Source organism: Oncorhynchus tshawytscha, linkage group LG13, assembly GCF_018296145.1.
Source record: "Oncorhynchus tshawytscha isolate Ot180627B linkage group LG13, Otsh_v2.0, whole genome shotgun sequence".
Lineage (NCBI taxonomy): Eukaryota > Metazoa > Chordata > Actinopteri > Salmoniformes > Salmonidae > Oncorhynchus > Oncorhynchus tshawytscha.
In genome coordinates this window covers 1964795-1990987 of record NC_056441.1, presented here as the reverse complement: position 1 = coordinate 1990987, position 26193 = coordinate 1964795, and the positions used below count along the sequence as shown (strand labels likewise).

Here is a 26193-nt window from a genome sequence, read left to right as displayed (position 1 = left end):
TGTAGATTCAAGGGTCGTGCTGCCCTGTTCTGAGCCAATTGTAATTACCTAAGTCCCTCTGTGGCACCTGACCACACGACTGAACAGTAGTCCAGGTACGACAAAACTAGGGCCTGTAGGACCTGCCTTGTTGATAGTGCTGTTAAGAAGGTAGAAACTAGGGCCTGTAGGACCTGCCTTGTTGATAGTGTTGTTAAGAAGGTAGAAACTAGAACCTGTAGGACCTGCCTTGTTGATAGTGTTGTTAAGGTAGAAACTAGGGCCTGTAGGACCTGCCTTGTTGATAGTGTTGTTAAGAAGGTAGAAACTAGAGCCTGTAGGACCTGCCTTGTTGATAGTGTTGTTAAGAAGGTAGAAACTAGAGCCTGTAGGACCTGCCTTGTTGATAGTGTTGTTAAGAAGGTAGAAACTAGGGCCTGTAGGACCTGCCTTGTTGATAGTGATGTTACGAAGGTAGAAACTAGGGCTGTAGGACCTGCCTTGTTGATAGTGTTGTTAAGAAGGTAGAAACTAGAGCCTGTAGGACCTGCCTTGTTGATAGTGTTGTTAAGAAGGTAGAAACTAGGGCCTGTAGGACCTGCCTTGTTGATAGTGTTGTTAAGAAGGTAGAAACTACAGCCTGTAGGACCTGCCTTGTTGATAGTGTTGTTAAGAAGGTAGAAACTAGGGCCTGTAGGACCTGCCTTGTTGATAGTGATGTTACGAAGGGAGAAACTAGGGCTGTAGGATCTGCCTTGTTTATAATGCTGTTAAGAAGGTAGAAACTAGGGCCTGCCTTGTTGATAGGGTTGTTAAGAAGGTAGAAACTAGAACCTGTAGGATCTGCCTTGTTTATAATGCTGTTAAGAAGGTAGAAACTAGGGCCTGTAGGACCTGCCTTGTTGATAGTGCTGTTAAGAAGGTAGAAACTAGAACCTGTAGGATCTGCCTTGTTTATAATGCTGTTAAGAAGGTAGAGCAGCGCTTTATTATGGACAGACTTCTCCCCATGTTAGCTACTGTTGTATCAATATGTTTTGACCATGACAGTTTACAATCCAGGGTTACTCCAAGCAGTTTAGTCATCTCAACTGCCTCAATTTACACATTATTTAGTACAATATTTAACTGAGGTTTAGGATGTAGTGAATGATTTGTTCCAAATACAATGCTTTTAGTTTTAGAAATATTTAGAACTAACTTATTCCTTGCCACTCATTCTGAAACTAACTGCAACTCTTTGTTAAGTGTTGCAGTCATTTCAGTCGCTGTAATAGTTAACGTGTACAGTGTTGAGTCATCCACATACATAGACACACTGGCTTTACTCAAAACCAGTGGCATGTCATTAGTAAAGATTGAACAAAGTAAAGGGCCTAAACAGCTGCCCTGGGGAATTCCTGATTCTACCTGGATTATGTTGAAGAGGCTTCTATTAAAGAACACCTTCTGTGTTCTGTTAGGCAGGTAACTCTTTATCCACATTATAGCAGGGGGTGTAAAGCCATAACACATACGTTTTTCCAGCAGCAGACTATGATCGATAATGTCAAAAGCTGCACTGAAGTCTAGCAAGACGCGAACAATCCACTTTCAAACTTGCGACGTATTTGGATTTAGACAAAACAAATCAAATTTGAACGATATAAACTATAAACAAACAAACAATTCACGCAGGTTAGCTCAGAGTCTGGTAGTTGGGTGTCAAGTGAGCTCAGGATCTGGCAGCAGTGCCATGCCTGGGTGTCAAGTGAGCTTAGGATCTGGCAGCAGTGCCATGCCTGGGTGTCAAGGGAGCCCAGGATATGGCAGCCTGGGTGTCAAGTGAGCTCAGGATCTGGCAGCAGTGCCATGCCTGGGTGTCAAGTGAGCTCAGGATCTGGCAGCAGTGCCATGCCTGGGTGTTAAGTGAGCTCAGGATCTGGCAGCCTGGGTGTCAAGTGAGCTCGGGATCTGGCAGCACACTAAACACCTGAGGTTCCTGTCAAACTTTTTCATTCCTACAAATAAATAGTCCTGTGTGGCTCTGACCATGGCGCTTCAAATGTCAGGATTGTGAGTTTAATTCCCAGTGGGGACACGCATACACACTATACATACACACTATACATACACACTACATATATATATATAAGTGTCTGCTAAATGGTGTATTTTCCCTGTCTGTCTGTCTGTCTGTCTGTCTGTCTGTCTGTCTGTCTGTTTAAAGAGTACTTCTCCCAGCACCTTGGTGAATACGAGAAGGTCCTGGCAGCTCTGGAGGACCTCAACATGACAATACTGAAGGCTATGGGCAAGACCAAGAAGGTACGTCAACTCTAGGACTCTACTGGACACCTGACATTTACATCTGGAGAAGTGGTTATGGGCAACAGACATATACATGCAAAATGTACAATGTGGACCCAGAGGATGTTCCCAAAGCAGTCCTCGATGGTAAAAAAAGAAAATACCTACAGTATATTTCCTTCCACTACAAACTCCTACGTTAAAAGCCTGTTTTCTCCAATAACAACATATCAAATTACTGCCTCTGGAAAGGACAGAGGAACAGACAGAGGGACACACATGTGTATTGAGGGGAGCGACAGACATGTGTATTGTGGAGAGGACAGACAGGTATATTGAGGGGGGGACAGACAGGTGTATTGAGGGGAGGAACAGACAGGTATATTGAGGGGAGACAGACAGGTATATTGAGGGGAGCGACAGACAGGTGTATTGAGGGGAGGGACAGACAGGTGTACTGAGGGGAGGGACAGACAGGTGTACTGAGGGGAGACAGACAGGTATATTGAAGGGTTGGACAGACAGGTGTATTGAGCGGGAACAGACTGGTATATTGAGCGGGGCAAGACAGGTATATTGAGGGGAGACAGACAGGTATATTGAGGGGAGGGGCAGACAGGTATGTTGAGCGGGGCCAGACAGGTATATTGAGCAGGACCAGACAGGTATATTGAGTGGGGCCAGACAGGTATATTGACGGGAGACAGACAAGTATATTGAGCGGGGCCAGACAGGTATATTGAGCAGGGCCAGACAGGTATATTGAGTGGGGCCAGACAGGTATATTGAGTGGAGGGACAGACAGGTATATTGAGCGGGGCCAGACAGGTATATTGAGCGGGGCCAGACAGGTATATTGAGGGGAGGGACAGATGGGTATATCGAGGGAGACAGACAGGTATATTGAGCGGGGCCAGACAGGTATATTGAGCGGGGCCAGACAGGTATATTGAGTGGGGCCAGGCAGGTATATTGAGCGGGGCCAGACAGGTATATTGAGCGGGGCCAGACAGGTATATTGAGCGGGGCCAGACAGGTATATTGAGCGGGGCCAGACAGGTATATTGAGCGGGGCCAGACAGGTATATTTAGCGAGGCCAGACAGGTATATTGAGTGGGGCCAGACAGTATATTGAGCGGGGCCAGACAGGTATATTGAGCGGGGCCAGACAGATATATTTAGCGAGGCCAGACAGGTATATTGAGCGGGGCCAGACAGGTATATTTAGCGAGGCCAGACAGGTATATTGAGTGGGGCCAGACAGGTATATTGAGCGGGGCCACACAGGTATATTGAGCGGGGCCAGACAGGTATATTGAGCGGGGCCAGACAGGTATATTGAGCGGGACCAGACAGGTATATTGAGCGGGGCCAGACAGGTATATTATGCGGGGCCAGACAGGTATATTGAGCGGGGCCAGACAGGTATATTGAGCGGGGCCAGACAGGTATATTGAGCGGGGCCAGACAGGTATATTATGCGGGGCCAGACAGGTATATTGAGCAGGGCCAGACAGGTATATTGAGGGGGACAGACAGGTATATTGAGCGGGGCCAGACAGGTATATTGAGCGGGGCCAGACAGGTATATTGAGCGGGGCCAGACAGGTATATTGATGGGGAGACAGACATGCATATTGAGCGGGGCCAGACAGGTATATTGAGCGGGGCCAGACAGGTATATTGAGCGGGGCCAGACAGGTATATTGAGCGGGGCCAGACAGGTATATTTAGCGAGGCCAGACAGGTATATTGAGTGGGGCCAGACAGTATATTGAGCGGGGCCAGACAGGTATATTGAGCGGGGCCAGACAGATATATTTAGCGAGGCCAGACAGGTATATTGAGCGGGCCAGACAGGTATATTTAGCGAGGCCAGACAGGTATATTGAGTGGGGCCAGACAGGTATATTGAGCGGGGCCAGACAGGTATATTGAGCGGGGCCAGACAGGTATATTGAGCGGGGCCAGACAGGTATATTGAGCGGTACCAGACAGGTATATTGAGCGGGGCCAGACAGGTATATTATGCGGGGCCAGACAGGTATATTGAGCGGGGCCAGACAGGTATATTGAGCGGGGCTAGACAGGTATATTGAGCGGGGCCAGACAGGTATATTATGCGGGGCCAGACAGGTATATTGAGCAGGGCCAGACAGGTATATTGAGGGAGGGACAGACAGGTATATTGAGCGGGGCCAGACAGGTATATTGAGCGGGGCCAGACAGGTATATTGAGCGTGGCCAGACAGGTATATTGATGGGAGACAGACATGCATATTGAGCGGGGCCAGACATGTATATTGAGCGGGGCCAGACAGGTATATTGAGCGGGGCCAGACAGGTATATTGAGCGGGGCCAGACAGGTATATTTAGCGAGGCCAGACAGGTATATTGAGTGGGGCCAGACAGTATATTGAGCGGGGCCAGACAGGTATATTGAGCGGGGCCAGACAGATATATTTAGCGAGGCCAGACAGGTATATTGAGCGGGGCCAGACAGGTATATTTAGCGAGGCCAGACAGGTATATTGAGTGGGGCCAGACAGGTATATTGAGCGAGGCCAGACAGGTATATTGAGCGGGGCCAGACAGGTATATTGAGCGGGGCCAGACAGGTATATTGAGCGGGACCAGACAGGTATATTGAGCGGGGCCAGACAGGTATATTATGCGGGGCCAGACAGGTATATTGAGCGGGGCCAGACAGGTATATTGAGCGGGGCTGACAGGTATATTGAGCGGGGCCAGACAGGTATATTGAGGGAGGGACAGACAGGTATATTGAGCGGGGCCAGACAGGTATATTGAGCGGGGCCAGACAGGTATATTGAGCGGGGCCAGACAGGTATATTGATGGGGAGACAGACAGGTATATTGAGGGGAGACAGACAGGTATATTGAGGGGCGACAGACAGGTGTATTGAGGGGAGACAGACAGGTATATTGAGGGGAGACAGACAGGTATATTGAGGGGCGACAGACAGGTGTATTGAGGGGAGGGACAGACAGGTATATCGAGGGGAGACAGACAGGTATATTTAGCGAGGCCAGACAGGTATATTGAGCGGGGCCAGACAGGTATATTGAGCGGGGCCAGACAGATATATTTAGCGAGGCCAGACAGGTATATTGAGCGGGGCCAGACAGGTATATTGAGCGAGGCCAGACAGGTATATTGAGTGGGGCCAAACAGGTATATTGGGCGGGGCCAGACAGGTATATTGAGCGGGGCCAGACAGGTATATTGAGCGGGGCCAGACATGTATATTATGCGGGGCCAGACAGGTATATTGAGCGGGGCCAGACAGGTATATTGAGGGGAGGGACAGACAGGTATATTGAGGGGGCCAGACAGGTATATTGAGGAGACAGACAGGTATATTGAGCGGGGCCAGACAGGTATATTGAGCGGGGCCAGATGGGTATATTGAGCGGGGCCAGACAGGTATATTGAGCGGGGCCAGACATGTATATTTAGCGGGGTAAGACAGGTATATTGAGCGGGGCCAGACAGGTATATTGAGCGGGGCCAGACAGGTGTATTGAGCGGGGCCAGACAGGTATATTGAGCGGGGCCAGACAGGTATATTATGCGGGGCCAGACAGGTATATTGAGCGGGGCCAGACAGGTGTATTGAGGGGAGACAGACAGGTATATTGAGGGGAGACAGACAGGTATATTGAGGGGAGACAGACAGGTGTATTGAGGGGAGGGCCAGACAGGTATATTGAGGGGAGACAGACAGGTATATTGAGGGGAGGGCCAGACAGGTGTATTGAGGGGAGACAGACAGGTGTATTGAGGGGAGGGCCAGACAGGTATATTGAGGGGAGGGCCAGACAGGTATATTGAGGGGAGACAGACAGGTATATTGAGCGGGGCCAGAAAGGTATATTGATGGGAGGGACAGACTGGTTCATTGAGGGGAGGGACAGACTGGTGTATTGATGGGAGGGACAGACTGGTGTATTGATGGGAGGGACAGACTGGTGTATTGATGGGAGGGACAGACAGGTATATTGAGGGGAGGGACAGACAGGTATATTGAGGGGAGGGACAGACAGGTATATTGAGGGGATTGACAGACAGGTGTATTGAGGGGAGGGACAGACTGGTGTATTGATGGGAGGGACAGACTGGTGTATTGATGGGAGGGACAGACTGGTGTATTGATGGGAGGGACAGACTGGTGTATTGATGGGAGGGACAGACAGGTATATTGAGGGGAGGGACAGACAGGTATATTGAGGGGATTGACAGACAGGTGTATTGAGGGGAGGGACAGACTGGTGTATTGATGGGAGGGACAGACTGGTGTATTGATGGGAGGGACAGACTGGTGTATTGATGGGAGGGACAGACAGGTGTATTGATGGGAGGGACAGACATGTATATTGAGTTGAGGGACAGACAGGTATATTGAGGGTAGACAGACAGGTATATTGAGGGAAGGGAGAGACAGGTGTATTGAGGAGAGACAGACAGGTGTGTTGAGGGGAGGGACAGACAGGTATACTGAGGGGGGACAGACATGTATATTGAGTTGAGGACAGACATGTATATTGAGGGTAGACAGACAGGTATATTGAGGGGAGGGAAAGACAGGTGTATTGAGGAGAGACAGACATGTGTATTGATGGGAGGGACAGACTGGTGTTTTTAGGGGAAGGACAGACTGGTGTTATTATGGGAAGGACAGGCTGGTGTTTTTAGGGAGGGACAGACTGTTTTTTTAGGGAAGGACAGACTGGTGTTTTTAGGGAGGGACAGACTGGTGTTTTTAGGGGAGGGACAGACTGGTGTTTTTAGGGGAGGGACAGATTGGTGTTTTTAGGGGAGGGACAGACGGGTGTATTAATGGGAGGGACAGATTGGTGTTTTTAGGGAGGGACAGATTGGTGTTTTTAGGGGAGGGACAGACTGGTGTTTTTAGGGGAGGGACAGACTGGTGTTTTTAGGGAAGGACAGACTGGTGTTATTAGGGAAGGACAGACTGGTGTTATTAGGGGAGGGACAGACTGGTGTTTTTAGGGGAGGGACAGACTGGTGTTTTAGGGGAGGGACAGATTTGTGTTTTTAGGGAGGGACAGACAGGTGTTTTTAGGGAGGGACAGACTGGTGTTTTTAGGGGAGGGACAGACAGGTGTTTTTAGGGAAGGACAGACTGGTGTTATTAGGGGAAGGACAGACTGGTGTTATTAGGGGGGGACAGACTGGTGTTTTTAGGGGAGGGACAGACTGGTGTATTGATGGGAGGGACAGACTGGTGTATTGATGGGAGGGACAGACAGGTGTATTGATGGGAGGGACAGACAGGTATATTGAGGGAGGGACAGACATGTATATTGAGTTGAGGGACAGACTGGTGTATTGATGGGAGGACAGACAGGTATATTGAGGGAAGGGACAGACAGGTATATTGAGGGAGGGACAGACAGGTGTGTTGAGGGGATTGACAGACAGGTGTATTGATGGGAGGGACAGACTGGTGTATTGATGGGAGGGACAGACTGGTGTATTGATGGGAGGGACAGACTGGTGTATTGATGGGAGGGACAGACAGGTGTATTGATGGGAGGGACAGACAGGTATATTGAGGGGAGGGACAGACATGTATATTGAGTTGAGGGACAGACAGGTATATTGAGGGTAGACAGACAGGTATATTGAGGGAAGGGAGAGACAGGTGTATTGAGGAGAGACAGACAGGTGTGTTGAGGGGAGGGACAGACAGGTATACTGAGGGGGGACAGACATGTATATTGAGTTGAGGGACAGACATGTATATTGAGGGTAGACAGACAGGTATATTGAGGGGAGGGAAAGACAGGTGTATTGAGGAGAGACAGACATGTGTATTGATGGGAGGGACAGACTGGTGTTTTTAGGGGAAGGACAGACTGGTGTTATTATGGGAAGGACAGGCTGGTGTTTTTAGGGGAGGGACAGACTGTTTTTTTTAGGGGAAGGACAGACTGGTGTTTTTAGGGGAGGGACAGACTGGTGTTTTTAGGGGAAGGACAGACTGGTGTTTTTAGGGGAGGGACAGATTGGTGTTTTTAGGGGAGGGCCAGAAGGGTGTTTTTAGGGGAAGGACAGGATGGTGTTATTATGGGAAAGACAGACTGGTGTATTAATGGGAGGGACAGATTGGTGTTTTTAGGGGAGGGACAGATTGGTGTTTTTAGGGGAGGGACAGACTGGTGTTTTTAGGGGAGGGACAGACTGGTGTTTTTAGGGGAGGGACAGACAGGTGTTTTTAGGGGAAGGACAGACTGGTGTTATTAGGGGAAGGACAGACTGGTGTTATTAGGGAGGGACAGACTGGTGTTATTAGGGAGGGACAGACCGGTGTTTTTAGGGGAGGGACAGACTGGTGTTTTAGGGGAGGGACAGATTTGTGTTTTTAGGGGAGGGACAGACAGGTGTTTTTAGGGGAAGGACAGGATGGTGTTATTATGGGAAAGACAGACTGGTGTTTTTAGGGGAGGGACAGACAGGTGTTTTTAGGGGAGGGACAGACTGGTGTTTTAGGGGAGGGACAGACTGGTGTTTTTAGGGGAGGGACAGACTGGTGTTTTTAGGGGAGGGACAGACTGGTGTTTTTAGGGGAGGGACAGACAGGTGTTTTTAGGGAAAGGACAGGATGGTGTTATTATGGGAAAGACAGACTGGTGTTATTAGGGGAGGGACAGACTGGTGTTTTTAGGGGAGGGACAGACTGGTGTTTTAGGGGAGGGACAGATTTGTGTTTTTAGGGGAGGGACAGACAGGTGTTTTTAGGGGAAGGACAGGATGGTGTTATTATGGGAAAGACAGACTGGTGTTTTTAGGGGAGGGACAGACAGGTGTTTTAGGGGAGGGACAGACTGGTGTTTTAGGGGAGGGACAGACTGGTGTTTTTAGGAGAGGGACACAGTAGTAAAATGACTGAAGCTCAACAGAAGCAGTATTTATCCCGAAAATACGACACACCTGCTGCCACATTGTGAACATGTTCTTAGCCCACTATGAAATGGAAAGTAATGGAATTCAGAGACGAGATTTAAGGGTTAGAGGATAGAGGATAGATGATAGGGGTCAGTGTATAGAGGATGGAGGATAGAGGATAGAGGTTAGAGGATAGGGGTTAGTGGATATGGGATGGAGGATAGAGGTTAGAGGATAGGGGTTAGTGAATATGGGATGGAGGATAGGGGTTAGAGGATAGGGGTTAGTGGATATGGGATGGAGGATAGAGGATAGAGGATAGGGGATAGGGGTTAGTGAATATGGGATGGAGGATAGGGGTTAGAGGATAGGGGTTAGTGGATATGGGATGGAGGATAGAGGATAGAGGTTAGAGGATAGGGGTTAGTGGATATGGGATGGAGGATAGAGGTTAGAGGATAGGGGTTAGTGAATATGGGATGGAGGATAGGGGTTAGAGGATAGGGGTTAGTGGATATGGGATGGAGGATAGAGGATAGGGGTTAGAGGATAGGGTTTAGTGAATATGGGATCGAGGATAGAGGTTAGGAGTTAGAGGATAGGGGTTAGAGGATAGAGGATAGGGGTTAGTGGATATGGGATGGAGGATAGAGGATAGAGGATAGATGATAGGGGTTAGTGGATATGGGATGGAGGATAGAGGATAGAGGATAGGGGTTAGAGGATAGGGGTTAGTGAATATGGGATGGAGGATAGGAGTTAGAGGATAGGGGTTAGAGGATAGAGGATAGGGGTTAGTGGATATGGGATGGAGAATAGAGGATAGAGGTTAGATGATAGGGGTTAGTGGATATGGGATGGAGGATAGGGGTTAGAGGATAGAGGATAGGGGTTAGTGGATATGGGATTGAGGATATAGGTTAGAGGATAGGGGTTAGAGGATAGGGGTTAGTGGATATGGGATAGAGGATAGAGGTTAGAGAATAGGGGTTAGAGGATAGGGGTTAGTGAATATGGGATGGAGGATAGAGGATAGATGATAGGGGTTAGAGGATAGGGGTTAGTGATTATGGGATGGAGGATAGGGGTTAGAGGATAGAGGTTAGTGGATATGGGATGGAGGATAGGGTTTAGAGGATAGAGGGTAGTGTTTAGAGGATAGAGGATAGGGGTTAGAGGATAGAGGATAGGGTTTAGAGGATAGGGTTTAGAGGATAGGGGATAGAGGATAGGGGTTAGAAGATCGAGGATAGGGTTTAGAGGATAGGGTTTAGAGGATAGGGGTTAGAGGATAGTGTTTAGAGGATAGGGGTTAGAGGATAGGGTTTAGAGGATAGAGGGTAGTGTTTAGAGGATAGAGGATAGGGGTTAGAGGATAGAGGATAGGGTTTAGAGGATAGGGTTTAGAGGATAGGGGATAGAGGATAGGGGTTAGAAGATCGAGGATAGGGTTTAGAGGATAGGGTTTAGAGGATAGGCGTTAGAGGATAGGGGTTAGAGGATAGGGTTTAGAGGATAGGGTTTAGAGGATAGGGGATAGGGGTTAGAGGATAGGGGTTAGAGGATAGGGGTTAGAGGATAGGGGATGATATGGGATGTAAGGGTTGGTTCCTCTCTCCGGCAGGACTACCAGGAAGCTCAGTAGGGTCTAGTGGTTCTAAAGGTTGGTTCCTCTCTCCTTCAGGACTATCAGGAAGCCACACACCTGGAGCAGTTCGTGACACGCTTCCTGTTAAAAGAGACAACCAATCAGCTCCACTCGCTGCAGAGCTCCCTGGAATGTGCCATGGAGACCACGGCCGAGCAAACCCGTCAGGAGAGGCAAGTCTTCTCTTCTCCTCTCTTCTCCTCTCTTCTCCTCTCCTCTCTTCTCCTCTCTTCTCATCTTCTCCTCTCCTCTCTACTCTTCTCCTCTCCTCTTCTCTTCTCCTCTCTTCTCCTCTCTTCTCTTGCCCTCTCTTCTCATCTCCTCTCTTCTCTTCCCCTCTCTTCTCTTCTCTTCTCTTCTCCTCTCTTCTTCTCTCTTGTCCTCTCTTCTCTTCCCATCTTCTCCTCTCTTCTCTTCTCCTCTCTTCTCATCTCCCCTCTTCTCTTCTCCTCTGTTCTCCTCTCTTCTCTTGCCCTCTCTTCTCATCTCCTCTCTTCTCTTCCCCTCTCTTCTCTTCTCTTCTCCTCTCTTCTCTCTTGTCCTCTCTTCTCTTCCCATCTTCTCCTCTCTTCTCTTCTCCTCTCTTTTCCTCTCTTCTCTTGCCCTCTCTTCTCATCTCCTCTCTTCTCTTCCCCTCTCTTCTCTTCTCTTCTCCTCTCTTCTCTTCCCCTCCTCTCCTCTCTTCTCCTCTCTTGTCCTCTCTTCTCTTCCCATATTCTCATCTCTTCTCTTCTCCTCTCTTCTCTTCTCCTCTTCTCTTCTCTTCTCCTCTTCTCTTCTCCTCTCTTCACGTCTCATCTCTTCTCCTCTCTTCTCTTCTCCTCTCTTCCCCTTTCCTCTCTTCTCTTCTCTTCTCCTCTCCTCTCCTCTCTTCTCCTCTCTTGTCCTCTCTTCTCTTCTCCTCTCTTCTCCTCTCTTCTCTTCTCCTCTCTTCTCCTCTCCTCTCTTCACTTCTCCTCTCTTCTCTTCTCCTCTATTCTCCTCTCTTATCTTATCCTCTCTTGTCTTCCCTTCTCTCACCCTCTCTTCTCTTCACTTCCCCTCTTCTCTCTTCTCCTCTCTTCTCTTCTCTTCCCATCTTCTCCTCTCTTCTCTTCTCCTCTCCTCTTCTCTTCTCCTCTCTTCTCTTCCCCTCCTCTCTTCTCTTCTCTTCTCCTATCTTCTCTTCCCCTCCTCTCTTCTCTTCTCCTCTCTTCTCCTCTCTTGTCCTCTCTTCTCTTCCCATATTCTCCTCTCTTCTCCCCTCTTCTCTTCTCCCCTCTTCTCTTCTCCTCTCCTCTCCTCTCCTCTCCTCTCCTCTCCTCTCCTCTCCTCTTCTCTTCTCCTCTCTTCTCTTCTCTCTCTTCTCCTCTCTTCTCTTCTCCTCTCTTTTCCTCTCTTCTCTTGCCCTCTCTTCTCATCTCCTCTCTTCTCTTCCCCTCTCTTCTCTTCTCTTCTCCTATCTTCTCTTCCCCTCCTCTCTTCTCTTCTCCTCTCTTCTCCTCTCTTGTCCTCTCTTCTCTTCCCATATTCTCCTCTCTTCTCTTCTCTTCTCCTCTCTTCTCTTCTCCCCTCTTCTCTTCTCCTCTCTTCTCATCTTATCTTCTCCTCTCTTCTCTTCTCTTATCCTCTCTTCACTTCTCATCTCTTCTCCTCTCTTCTCTTCTCCTCTCTTCCCCTCTCCTCTCTTCTCCTCTCCTCTCTTCTCCTCTCTTCTCCTCTCCTCTCTTCTCCTCTCTTCTCTTTTCCTCTCTTCTCTTCTCCTCTCTTATCTTATCCTCTCTTGTCTTCCCTTCTCTCACCCTCTCTTCTCTTCTCTTCACTTCCCCTCTTCTCTCTTCTCCTCTCTTCTCCTCTCTTCTTCTCTCTTCTCCTCTCCTCTCTTCTCCTCTCTTTTCCTCTCTTCTCTTCTCCTCTCTTATCCTCTCTTCTCTTTTCCTCTCTTCTCTTCTCCTCTCTTATCTTATCCTCTCTTGTCTTCCCTTCTCTCACCCTCTCTTCTCTTCGCTTCACTTCCCCTCTTCTCTCTTCTCCTCTCTTCTCTTCTCCTCTTTTCTCCTCTCTTCTCTTCTCCTCTCTTCTCTTCCCCTCTCTTCTCTTCTCCTCTCTTCTCCTCTCTTCTCTTCTCCTCTCCTCTCTTCTCCTCTCTTCTCTTCTCCTCTCTTCCCCTCCTCTCTTCTCTTCTCCTCTCTTCTCCTCTCTTCCCTTCTTTTCTTCTCCTCTCTTCTCCTCTCTTTCTCTTCCCTTCTTATCTTGTCCTCTCTTCTCTTCCCTTCTTCTTTTCTCTTCTCCTCTCTTCTCCTCTCCTCTCTTCTGTTCTGTTCTGTTCTGTTCTGTTCTCCTCTCTTCTCCTCTCTTCTCTTCTCCTCTCTTCTCCTCTCTTCTCTTCTCCTCTCTTCCCCTCTCTTCTCTTCTCCTCTCTTCTCCCCTCTTCTCTTCTCCTCTCTTCTCTTCTCCTCTCTTCCCCTCTCTTCTGTTCTCCTCTCTTCTCCTCTCTTCTCTTCTCCTCTCTTCTCCTCTCTTCTCTTCTCCTCTCTTCCCCTCCTCTCTTCTCTTCTCTTCTCTTCTCTTCTCTTCTCTTCTCTTCTCTTCTCTTCTCCTCTCTTCTCTTCTCTTCTCTTCCCTTCTTCTTTTCTCTTCTCCTCTCTTCTCCTCTCCTCTCTTCTCTTCTCTTCCCATCTTCTCCTCTCTTCTCTTCTCCTCTCCTCTTCTCTTCTCCTCTCTTCTCTTCCCCTCCTCTCTTCTCTTCTCTTCTCCTATCTTCTCTTCCCCTCCTCTCTTCTCTTCTCCTCTCTTCTCCTCTCTTGTCCTCTCTTCTCTTCCCATATTCTCCTCTCTTCTCCCCTCTTCTCTTCTCCCCTCTTCTCTTCTCCTCTCCTCTCCTCTCCTCTCCTCTCCTCTCCTCTCCTCTCCTCTCCTCTCCTCTCCTCTCCTCTCCTCTTCTCTTCTCCTCTCTTCTCTTCTCTTCTCCTCTCTTCTCTTCTCCTCTCTTTTCCTCTCTTCTCTTGCCCTCTCTTCTCATCTCCTCTCTTCTCTTCCCCTCTCTTCTCTTCTCTTCTCCTATCTTCTCTTCCCCTCCTCTCTTCTCTTCTCCTCTCTTCTCCTCTCTTGTCCTCTCTTCTCTTCCCATATTCTCCTCTCTTCTCTTCTCTTCTCCTCTCTTCTCTTCTCCCCTCTTCTCTTCTCCTCTCTTCTCATCTTATCTTCTCCTCTCTTCTCTTCTCTTATCCTCTCTTCACTTCTCATCTCTTCTCCTCTCTTCTCTTCTCCTCTCTTCCCCTCTCCTCTCTTCTCCTCTCCTCTCTTCTCCTCTCTTCTCCTCTCCTCTCTTCTCCTCTCTTCTCTTTTCCTCTCTTCTCTTCTCTTCTCCTCTCTTATCTTATCCTCTCTTGTCTTCCCTTCTCTCACCCTCTCTTCTCTTCTCTTCTCTTCACTTCCCCTCTTCTCTCTTCTCCTCTCTTCTCCTCTCTTCTCCTCTCTTCTCCTCTCCTCTCTTCTCCTCTCTTCTCTTTTCCTCTCTTCTCTTCTCCTCTCTTATCTTATCCTCTCTTCTCTTTTCCTCTCTTCTCTTCTCCTCTCTTATCTTATCCTCTCTTGTCTTCCCTTCTCTCACCCTCTCTTCTCTTCGCTTCACTTCCCCTCTTCTCTCTTCTCCTCTCTTCTCTTCTCCTCTTTTCTCCTCTCTTCTCTTCTCCTCTCTTCTCTTCCCCTCTCTTCTCTTCTCCTCTCTTCTCCTCTCTTCTCTTCTCCTCTCCTCTCTTCTCCTCTCTTCTCTTCTCCTCTCTTCCCCTCCTCTCTTCTCTTCTCCTCTATTCTCCTCTCTTCTCTTCTCCTCTCTTCTCCTCTCTTCCCTTCTTTTCTCCTCTCTTTTCTTCTCCTCTCTTCTCCTCTCTTCTCTTCCCTTCTTCTTTTCTCTTCTCCTCTCTTCTCCTCTCCTCTCTTCTCTTCTGTTCTGTTCTGTTCTGTTCTGTTCTGTTCTCCTCTCTTCTCCTCTCTTCTCTTCTCCTCTCTTCTCCTCTCTTCTCTTCTCCTCTCTTCCCCTCTCTTCTCTTCTCCTCTCTTCTCCCCTCTTCTCTTCTCCTCTCTTCTCTTCTCCTCTCTTCCCCTCTCTTCTGTTCTCCTCTCTTCTCCTCTCTTCTCTTCTCCTCTCTTCTCTTCTCCTCTCTTCCCCTCCTCTCTTCTCTTCTCCTCTATTCTCCTCTCTTCTCTTCTCTTCTCTTCTCTTCTCTTCTCCTCTCTTCTCTTCTCTTCCCTTCTTCTTTTCTCTTCTCCTCTCTTCTCTTCTCCTCTCTTCTCTTCTCCTCTCTTCCCCTCCTCTCTTCTCTTCTCCTCTATTCTCCTCTCTTCTCTTCTCTTCTCTTCTCTTCTCTTCTCCTCTCTTCTCTTCTCTTCCCTTCTTCTTTTCTCTTCTCCTCTCCTCTCTTCTCTTCTCTTCTCTTCTGTTCTGTTCTGTTCTGTTCTGTTCTGTTCTCCTCTCTTCTCCTTTCTTCTCCTCTCTTCTCTTCTCCTCTCTTCTCTTCTCCTCTCTTCTCCTTTCTTCTCCTCTCCTCTCCCCTATTTTATTCTCTTCAGTCAGTCAGTCAGTATGTGATGAGTGATGAGTGCTCTCCATCCAGACAAACCTCTGAGTGGACTTCTGCTTTATGTCTGTGTCTACGCAATTAGTGAGTGTATGTGTTGTGTTTGTGCTGTGTTTTGGGTGTGTTGTGTTTTGTTTGTGTGTGTGATGTGTTGTGTTTTTTGTGTGTTGTGTGTGTTGTGTTGAGTTTTGTGTGTTGTGTTTTGTGTGTGTTCTTGTGTTTTGTGTGTTGTTTTGTGTGTTGTGTGTTGTTTTGTGTGTTGTGTTGTGTTTTGTGTTTTGTGTGTTGTGTGTTGTTTTGTGTGTTGTTTTGTGTGTTGTGTGTTGTTTTGTGTGTTGTGTTGTGTTGTGTTTTGTGTGTTGTGTTGTGTTTTGTGTGTTGTGTGTTGTGTGTTGTTTTGTGTGTTGTGTGTTGTTTTGTGTGTTGTGTGGTGTTTTGTGTGTTGTTTTGTGTGTTGTGTTTTGTGTGTTGTGTGTTGTGTTGTGTGTTGTGTTTTGTGTGTTGTTTTGTGTTGTGTGTTTTGTGTGTTGTGTTGTGTTGTGTGTTTTGTGTGTTGTGTTGTGTTGTGTGTGTTGTGTTTTGTGTGTTGTGTTGTGTTTTGTGTGTGTTCTTGTGTGGTTCAGTTGGCAGAGCATGGCTCTTGTATTCATGCATGACTGTAAATTGCTCTGGATACAAGCATAATGTGTTATATATTACCTACCCTATGTTGGGTAATGTGTGTCTTAGCAGTCTGATTAGCTGGCTCTGTGTAGTATGCCTCTAGGGTCATTAGTAACAGTGTGACTCACCAGATCTGGTCTGAATGTTGGTTGAATTTAGATGGGAGGTCAGCTCTGTCCGTGCCCTGGGAAGCAGTGGCTACTTTTAGAACACTCACAGCGTTCTGAATCAGAATGGAGAACCCAGGCAGCCACAGCGCTGGTTTTTGTTCTAGCACCTGGGTGATGGCATGTTATGCTTCAGAACTGGGTGAGAATGGAACAGAATTCTCTACTCTACTCTACTCTACTCTACTCTACTCTACTCTACTGTACTATACTCTACTCTTCTCCTTTCCTCTTCTCCCTTCCTCTCCTCTTTTCCTCTTCTCATATCCTTGTCTCCTGTGCTCTCCTCCTCATCTTCTCTCCACTCCTCCTCTCCTCTTCTCTTCTCATCCCATCCCCTCCTCTCCTCCTTCCTCTCCTCTCTCTCTCCTCTCCTCTCCTCTCCTCTCCTCTCTCCTCTCTCTCCTCTCCTCTCCTCTCCTCTCCTCTCCCTCTCCTCTCTCCTCTCCTCTCCTCTCCTCCTCTCCTCTCCTCTCCTCCTCCTTCTCATATCCCTTCCTCCTCCTCCCTCCTCTAAGCTCCTGTCCCAATCACGGACCCTGAGTCCGTCCCTAAATGCCAATCCCCGAGTCCCAATCCCTGAGTCCCAGTCCCCGAGTCCCTGAGTCCCAGTCCCTGAGTCCCAGTCCCTGAGCCCCTGAGTCCCAGTCCCTGAGTCCCCGAGTCCCTTTACTGAGTCCCAGTCCCTGAGTCCCCCAGTCCCTGAGTCCCAGTCCCTGAGTCCCAGAGTCCCAGTCCCTGAGTCCCAGTCCCTGAGTCCCAGTCCCTGAGTCCCAGTCCCTGAGTCCCAGTCCCTGAGTCCCAGTCCCTGAGTCCCAGTCCCTGAATCCCAGTCCCTGAGTCCCAATCCCTGAATCCCAGTCCCTGAGTCACAGTCCCTAAATCCCAGTCCCTGAGTCCCAGTCCCTGAGTCCCAGTCCCTGAGTCCCAGTCCCTGAATCCCAGTCCCTGAGTCCCAATCCCTGATTCCCTGAGTCCCAGTCCCTGAGTCCCAATCCCTGGGTGCCAGTCCCTGAGTCCCCGAGTCCCAGTCCCTGAATCCCAGTCCCTGAGTCCCAGTCCCTGAGTCCCAGTCCTTGATTCCCAGTCCCTAAATCCCAGTCCCTGACTCCCAGTCCCTGATTCCCAGTCCCTGAGTCCCAGTCCCAGTCCCTGAATCCCAGTCCCTGAGTCCCAATCCCTGATTCCCTGAGTCCCAGTCCCTGAGTCCCAATCCCTGGGTGCCAGTCCCTGAGTCCCCGAGTCCCAGTCCCTGAATCCCAGTCCCTGAGTCCCAGTCCCTGAGTCCCAGTCCTTGATTCCCAGTCCCTAAATCCCAGTCCCTGAGTCCCAGTCCCTGATTCCCAGTCCCTGAGTCCCAGTCCAGCAGCCATCTTTAAACACCACTCCAGATATAGCAACATTTCTCTTGTTTGGAGAAATTCAGTAGCTGGAATCCCAATTTGCTCCAATAGAGAACTTAGTAGCAAAGCATCAGCTCAGCAGGTAGATTAACTCTGTCACAATCTCTGATGTGTCGAAAGCCCATTTTCTATTCTGTCTGATGTCTCTAGCCAGGTTCACTGTGGACCTGTGTGTGTGTGTGGGTGCGTGTGTGTGTTTACGTATGTGAGTGCGTACGTGCATACGTGTGAACTTGTGTGTGTGTGTGTGTGTGTGTTTGCGTGCATTTGTGTGTGTGCAGGATGAAAGGATGCAGACCACTCAGGTGACCACATTGGGGAACTCTATGGAACTCCACCATTCAGACTGGAAACCTCTGGTTATAATACACTCTGGTAGTTTGGGAAGAGATCCTTGTTCTTATTTCTCTGTTGAAATGACTAAACCCCTCAGAGACCAATGCCCTTCCTCTGAGACCTGATAATGGTTTTCCTTTGAAGAGTACCTCATCAGCAGTCAGGAAATGTCCATTTAAAAGCATATATTCTCACATATATGTGACTCGTTTCAGGGAATTGTTTTACTTTATTTTATTTCACCTTTATTTAACCAGGTAGGCTAGTGGAGAACACCTTTATTTAACCAGGTAGGCTAGTTGAGAACACCTTTATTTAACCAGGTAGGCTAGTTGAGAACACCTTTATTTAACCAGGTAGGCTAGTTGAGAACACCTTTATTTAACCAGGTAGGCTAGTTGAGAACACCTTTATTTAACCAGGTAGGCTAGTTGAGAACACCTTTATTTAACCAGGTAGGCTAGTTCAGAACACCTTTATTTAACCAGGTAGGCTAGTTCAGAACACCTTTATTTAACCAGGTAGACTAGTTGAGAACACCTTTATTTAACCAGGTAGGCTAGTTGAGAACACCTTTATTTAACCAGGTAGGCTAGTTGAGAACACCTTTATTTAACCAGGTAGGCTAGTTGAGAACACCTTTATTTAACCAGGTAGGCTAGTTGAGAACACCTTTATTTAACCAGGTAGGCTAGTTGAGAACACCTTTATTTAACCAGTTAGGCTAGTTGAGAACACCTTTATTAACCAGGTAGGCTAGTTGAGAACACCTTTATTTAACCAGGTAGGCCAGTTGAGAACATCTTTATTTAACCAGGTAGGCCAGTTGAGAACACCTTTATTTAACCAGGTAGGCTAGTTGAGAACACCTTTATTTAACCAGGTAGGCTAGTTGAGAACACCTTTATTTAACCAGGTAGGCCAGTTGAGAACACCTTTATTTAACCAGGTAGGCCAGTTGAGAACACCTTTATTTAACCAGGTAGGCTAGTTGAGAACACCTTTATTTAATCAGGTAGGCTAGTTGAGAACACCTTTATTTAACCAGGTAGGCTAGTGGAGAACACCTTTATTTAACCAGGTAGGCTAGTTGAGAACACCTTTATTTAACCAGGTAGGCTAGTTGAGAACATCTTTATTTAACCAGGTAGGCTAGTTGAGAACATCTTTATTTAACCAGGTAGGCTAGTTGAGAACACCTTTATTTAACCAGGTAGGCTAGTTGAGAACACCTTTATTTAACCAGGTAGGCTAGTTGAGAACACCTTTATTTAACCAGGTAGGCTAGTTGAGAACACCTTTATTTAACCAGGTAGGCTAGTTGAGAACACCTTTATTTAACCAGGTAGGCTAGTTGAGAACACCTTTATTTAACCAGGAAGGCCAGTTGAGAACACCTTTATTTAACCAGGAAGGCTAGTTGAGAACACCTTTATTTAACCAGGTAGGCTAGTTGAGAACACCTTTATTTAACCAGGTAGGCCAGTTGAGAACACCTTTATTTAAACCAGGTAGTCTAGTTGAGAACAAGTTCTCATTTAGAAATGCGACCTGGCCAAGATAAAGCAAAGCAGTGCGACACAAACAACAACACAGAGATACACATGGAATAAACAAACATACAGTCAATAATACAGTAGAAAAATCTATATACAGCATGTGCAAATGAGGTAAGATAATGGAGGTAATAAATATGCATAGTGGTGACATCATTTAAAAAAAGGCCATGGTGGCGAAGTAATTACAATATAGCAATTAAACACTGGAATGGTATATGAGCAGAAGATGAATATGCAAGTAGAGATACTGGGGTGCAAAGGAGCAAGATAAATAAATAAATACAGTATGGGGATGAGGTAGTTGGATGGGATATTTATAGATGGGCTTTGTACAGGTGCAGTGATCTGTGAGCTGCTCTGACAGCTGGTGCTTAAAGCTAGTGAGGGAGATAAGTGTTTCCAGTTTCAGAGATTTTTGTAGTTCGTTCCAGTCATTGGCAGCAGAGAACTGGAAGGAGAGGCGGCCGAAGGAAGAATTGGCTTTGGGGGTGACAAGAGAGGTATACCTGCTGGAGCGCGTGCTACGGGTGGGTGTTGCTATTGTGACCAGTGAGCTGAGATAGGGCGGGGCTTTACCTAGCAAAGACTTATAGATGACCTGGAGCCAGTGGGTTTGGCGACATGTATGAAGCGATGGCCAGCCAATGAGAACGTACAGGTCGCAGTGGTGGGTAGTATGGTGGGTAGTATATGGGGCTTTGGTGATAAAACGGTTGGCACTGTGATAGACTACATCCAATTTGCTGAGTAGTGCTGGAGGTTATTTTGTAAATGACATCGCCGAAGTCAAGGATAGTCAGTTTTACGAGGCTATGTTTGGCAGCATGAGTGAAGGATGCTTTGTTGCGAAATAGGAAGCCGATTCTAGATTTAATTTTGGATTGGAGATGTTTAATGTGAGTCTGGAAGGAGAGTTTACAGTCTAACTAGACACCCAGCTATTTGTAGTTGTCCACGTTTTCTAAGCCAGAACCGTCCAGAGTAATACTGCTGGACGGGCGGGCAGGTGTGGGCAGCGATCGGTTTAAGAGCATGCATTTAGTTTTACTCGCGTTTAAGAGCAGTTGGACGCCACGGAAGGAAGGTGGATCAAAGAATCACCAGCAGCAAGAGCAACATCATTGATGTATACAGAGAAAAGAGTCGGCTCGAGAATTGAACCCTTGTGGCACCCCCATAGAGACTGTCAGAGGTCCGGACAACAGGCCCTCCAATTTGACTTACTGAACTCTATCAGAGAAGTAGTTGGTGAACCGGGCGAGGCAATCATTTGAGATACCAAGGCTGTTGAGTCTGTCAATAAGAATGTTGTGATTGACAGAGTCAAAAGCCTTAGCCAGGTCGATGAATACGGCTGCACAGTAATGTCTCTATTCGATGGCGGTTAGGATATCGTTTTCGGACCTTGAGCGTGGCTGAGGTGCACCCATGAAGGTACAGTGGGATTCGAAATGGTCGGTAATCTGTTTGTTAACTTGGCTTTCCGGCAGGGTAGGATAGATATAGGTCTGTAGCAGTTTGGGTCTAGAGTATCTCCCCCTTTGAAGAGGGGGATGAACGCGGCAGCTTTCCAATCTTTGGGAATCTCAGACGATACGAATACGAAAGAGAGGTTGAACAGGCTAGTAATAGGGGTTGCAACCATTTTGGCAGATCATTTTAGAAAGAGAGTGTCCAGATTGTCTAGCCCGGCTGATTTGTAGGGTTCCAGATTTTGCAGCTCTTTCAGAACATCAGCTATCTAGATTTGGGTGAAGGAGAAGTGGCGGAGGTTTGGGCGAGTTGCTGTGGGGAGCGCAGGGCTGTTGACCGGGGTAGGGGTAGCCAGGTGAAAAGCATGGCCAACCGTAGAAAAATGCATATTGAAATGATCAATTATAGTGGTTTTATCAGTGGTGACCGTGTTACCTAGCCTCAGTGCAGTGGGCAGCTGGGAGAAGGTGCTCTTATTCTCCAAGGACTTTACAGTGTCCCAGACATTTTTTGAGTTTGTGCAACAGGATGCAATTTCTGTTTGAAAAAGCTAGCCTTGGCTTTCCTAACTGCCTGTGTGGATTTGTTCCTAACTTCCCTGAAAAGTTGCATATCACGGGGGCTGTTCGATGCTAATGCAGAACACCACAGGATGTTTTTGTGCTGGTCAAGGGCAGTCAGGTCTGGAGTGAACCAAGGACTATATCGGTTCCTGGTTCTACATTCTTTGAATGGGGCATGCCTATTTAAGATGGTGAGGAAGGCAATTTTAAAGAATAACCAGGCATCCTCTACTGACGGGATGAGGTCAATATCCTTCCAGGATACCCGGGCCAGGTCGATTAGAAAGGCCTGCTCGCTGAAGTGTTTTAGGGAGCGTTTGACAGTGATGAGGGGTGGTTGTTTGACCTCAGACCCATTACGGATGCAGGCAATGAGGCAGTGATCGCTGAGATATTGGTTGAAAACAGCAGAGGTGTATTTGGAGGGCAAGTTGGTTAGGATGATATCTATGAGGGTGCCCGTGTTTACCCATTTGGGGTTGTACCTGGTGGGTTCATTGATAATTTGTGTGAGATTGAGGGCATCAAGCTTAGATTGTAGGATGGCCGGGGTGTTAAGAATGTCACAGTTTAGGTCACTTAACAGCACGAGCTTTGAGGATAGATGGTGTTCACTATTTCACAGGAGAGCCGTTTGACCTTAAACTTTTTTTTTTAAATCTAAATGCTTTTATAGGCAGAAATGCCTTCTGGAACATGTGATTTTTCATGTGGCTTAATAACAAACGTGAACATTAGCCTGCTGGTTCTGTTTTTCTTCCGACGGTTGCCCTATACCTGCGCACAGAGGGGAGTAGTTAAAAGACCGGGTACAGCACTGGTTCGAATCCAGGCTGTATCACAACCATCCGTGATTGGGAGTCACATAGGGCAGTGCACAATTAGCCCAGCATCATCCAGGTTTGGCCGGTGTAGGCAGTCATTGTGAATAAGAATGTGTTCTTAATGTACTTGGCTAGTTAAATAAAGGTTAAATATATACATATATATGTTTAAATACGAATAAAATTAATAAATTACCATTCTAGTTGGTTTAGACAAAGAGGGCAACCTTCCTGCTACCATGACAGGCTGAGAGGCTGAGATAATGAGTGGGCTGGACATGCCGAGAGACAAGTTTGGATTGGTCTGCCTTATATCTTCTGTCTATTTTAGCTGGTCAGTATGTCTAGGTAATCCTGTCTAACGCTGCTTTTATTGTCTAGTCAAACTTCAGTGGAATTTCTGTGGAATTTGAGTATGATAGCTAAGGAGATGGAGAAAACACAAGTCTGGATTACATCATCAAACTAGAGGGCAACCATGCATGGCTTCAGACAGGAGATGCGTCCATCGATGAATGATGTATATGGGTAAGATCGTCCAGCTAGCTTTTTTCAGATATTACACATTTCTAATTTTGACCGAAAGTGGTTTAATTTCAAGTTAAAGGGTACTCTTAGCTATCTAGATAATGTTAGCTGGCTGGCTTGCTAGCTAACGTTACGTGTATGATTATCTTATTATTCGTATCTCAGAGCCATTTGCCTGGTTAGCTATAGCCTAATGTTAGCTAGCTAACATTGAACCTGGTTAGTTAGCTACCTAAAGATTCATGCAGGGCAGTAATGTCATGAGTTGAGATTATGGTTCATTGTTTACCTAGCTAGCTAGCTACATGTCTTAACAAAAGACTACTATGCAAGTAAACATTTTTGGGTGTGTTTGTAAATTCTGCCTGGCTCCGATTTCAGGTTTGTTTAATTACATTTTAGGAGAAAATAGAAAGACTTGTTGAAACAAAGTTTTTCAGATTCTCTGCATGTTGAACGAGTTGTTATGTTGTGGCGCTAAACAACTAAACACACTTTTTGGGATATAAAGAAGGATTTTTTTCGAACAAAACAACACCATATTTTATAGCTGGGACCCTTTGGATGACAAATCAGAGGAAGATTTTCAAAAAGTGAGTGAATATTTAATCGTTATTTGTGAATGAAAGCTGTGCCGGTATTTTGCCGTCCTCAAACAATGGCATGTTTTCGCTGTAATAGCTGTAAATCAGACAGTGCAGTTAGACTAACAAGCTCTCAGCCTATATAAGATACTTATATGTACATAAATGTTTAAAATCCATAATATTTATGATAATTTATTTGAATTGTGTGCTGGTGGGACCCCTAGCCCTAAAAAGTTAATTATTTGCCTGTCTTAACAAGAATTTAAGCTTTCAGACGATATAAGACTACATAAATGTTTCAAATCCATAATATTTATGATTATTTATTTTAATTGCGTGCTCTCCAGTTTCACCTGAAGTTGTCCTGGGACCTCTAGCCCTAAGAAGTTATTAAAGAGATGGGTGGGGCTAAAGCTTAACCTCTAGTGACTCCCAAACTTCAAAATATGCTTTACAGCCAAAGCTAGACAAGCAAGTTTATCGATAGCCTAGCATAGCATTTTGTCCAGCTAGCAGCAGGTAACTTGGTCACGGAAATCAGAAAAGCAATCAAATTAAATTGTTTACCTTTGATGAGCTTCAGATGTTTTCACTCACGAGACTCCCAGTTAGATAGCCAATGTTCATTTTTTCAAAAAAGATTATTTTTGTAGGCGAAATAGCTCTGTTTGTTCTTCACGTTTGGCTGAGAAATCGACCGGAAATTGCGGTCACGAAAACTCAGAAAAATATTCCAAATTAGCTCCGTAATATCGACATAAACATGGCAAACGTTGTTTATAATCAAACCTCAAGGTGTTTTTCAAATATCTATTCGATAATATATCCACCGGGACAATTGGTTTTTCAGTAGGACCGATTGGAATAATGACTACCTTTGTATTTTATGCGAGAATCACTCTGGGAGCCATCAGGTGACCACTTGCGCAATGTAGCTGCTTACGGGTATTCTTCAACATAAATGGGTAAAACTACGTCACAATGCTGTAGACACCTTGGGATTACGCAGAAAAAGTAATCTGGTTGATAGCCAGTCTATTCATTCACTGCTCAATAGGGACGCATTGGAACGCAGAGCTTTCAAAAGATGAGTCTCTTCCGGATTGGATTTTTCTCAGGCTTTCGCCTGCAATATCAGTTCTGTTATACTCACAGACAATATTTTTACAGTTTTGGAAACTTTAGAGTGTTTTCTATCCTAAGCTGTCAATTATATGCATATTCTAGCATCTTGTCCTGACAAAATATCCTGTTTACTATGGGAACGTTATTTTTCCAAAAATGAAAATACTGCCCCCTAGTCACAAAAGGTAACAGGGCTTGAATGATACTGAATGCATCTAGACAAAGAAGGGCTCTCCAGTAGTAGTACCAAAACAATCAAAGGCCATTTTCTCAAAAGTGAGTTTACAAGTTTGTCAACTTTCAAAGCATAATTATTTTCTCATTGTTCCTCAACTGTAGTGTATGATATATCACTTTGTAGCTTTGAGGCTCTACTTTTATCCAATGTAAAAAAAACATTTTAAAAACATTTCAAATGTTGCTACATAAGAACGAATCAAGCCGGTCAGTCACTTGCGTTCACATATTTAAATGCTGTTTAGTATACATACTGTATACGCAGCAGCGTCACACAAACAACCAGGGGGCCAAATCAGTGCATCGTATCGTGCCGAACCTAACCTATTGTCATCTGAGGATAATTTTAAGTGACGGCCAGCCCACGGCTACCTAGCCCCTGTGTCACTGGCACTGAGAGATGTAGCACTCCCTGGCCACCACAGACCTGGATGGGTTCAAATACACTGAACAAAAAACAGAAATGTAACATGTAAAGTGTTGGTCACATGTTTCATGAGCTGAAATAAAAGATCCCAGAAATGTTCCATACGCACAAAAAGCTTATTTCTATCAAATGTTTGTTTGCATCAATGTTAGTGAGCATTTCTCCTTTGCCAAGATAATCCATCCACCTGACAGCTGTGGCATATCAAGAAGCTAATTAAACAGCATGATCATTTCACAGGTGCACCTTGTGCTGGGGACAATCAAAGGCCACTCTAAACTGTGAAGCTTTGTCACACAACAGAGGCCACAGACGTCTCAAGTTTTGAGGGAGCGTGCAATTGGCATGCTGACTGCAGGAATGTCCACCACAGCTGTTGCCAGAGAATTGAATCTTCAATTCTCTGCCAGAAGCTGCCTCCAACGTCAGCGGTTTGCCGAGGTCAACGTTGTGAACAGAGTGCCCCATGGTGGCGGTGGGGTTATGGTATGGGCAGGCATAAGCTACGGACAACGAAAACGGTTGCTTTTTATCAAAGTTAATTTGAATGCACAGAGAAACCGTGACAAGATCCTGAGGCCCATCGTGTCATTCATCCACCACCATCACTTCATGTTTTCATTATGATAATGCACAGCAAGGACCTGTACATAAATCCTGGTGGCTGAAAATGTCCCAGTTCTTCCATGGCCTGCATCCTCACCAGACATGCCACCCATTGAGCATGTTTGGGGTGCTCTGGATGGTGTACGACAGAGTGTTCCAGTTTCTGCCAATATCCAACAACATCGCACACTGACTGCTTTACTGATACTTAAAAATAAAAAAAAAGGTATCTGTGACCAACAGATGCATATCTGTATTCAAATTAAATCAAATCACATTGTATT

The 26193-nt window shown here is 46.5% G+C and overlaps 1 protein-coding gene across 1 annotated transcript in view; it reads left to right on the top strand.

Moving 5' to 3' along the window:
- Positions 1-26193, top strand: part of necab1 (N-terminal EF-hand calcium binding protein 1) — a 98648-nt gene that overhangs the window by 48472 nt on the left and 23983 nt on the right. The window contains exons 5-6 of the mRNA XM_042295061.1: positions 2189-2286; positions 10889-11025. Of these exons, the coding sequence (XP_042150995.1) occupies positions 2189-2286; positions 10889-11025 (235 nt within the window). The remainder of the gene's footprint in view (positions 1-2188; positions 2287-10888; positions 11026-26193) is intronic.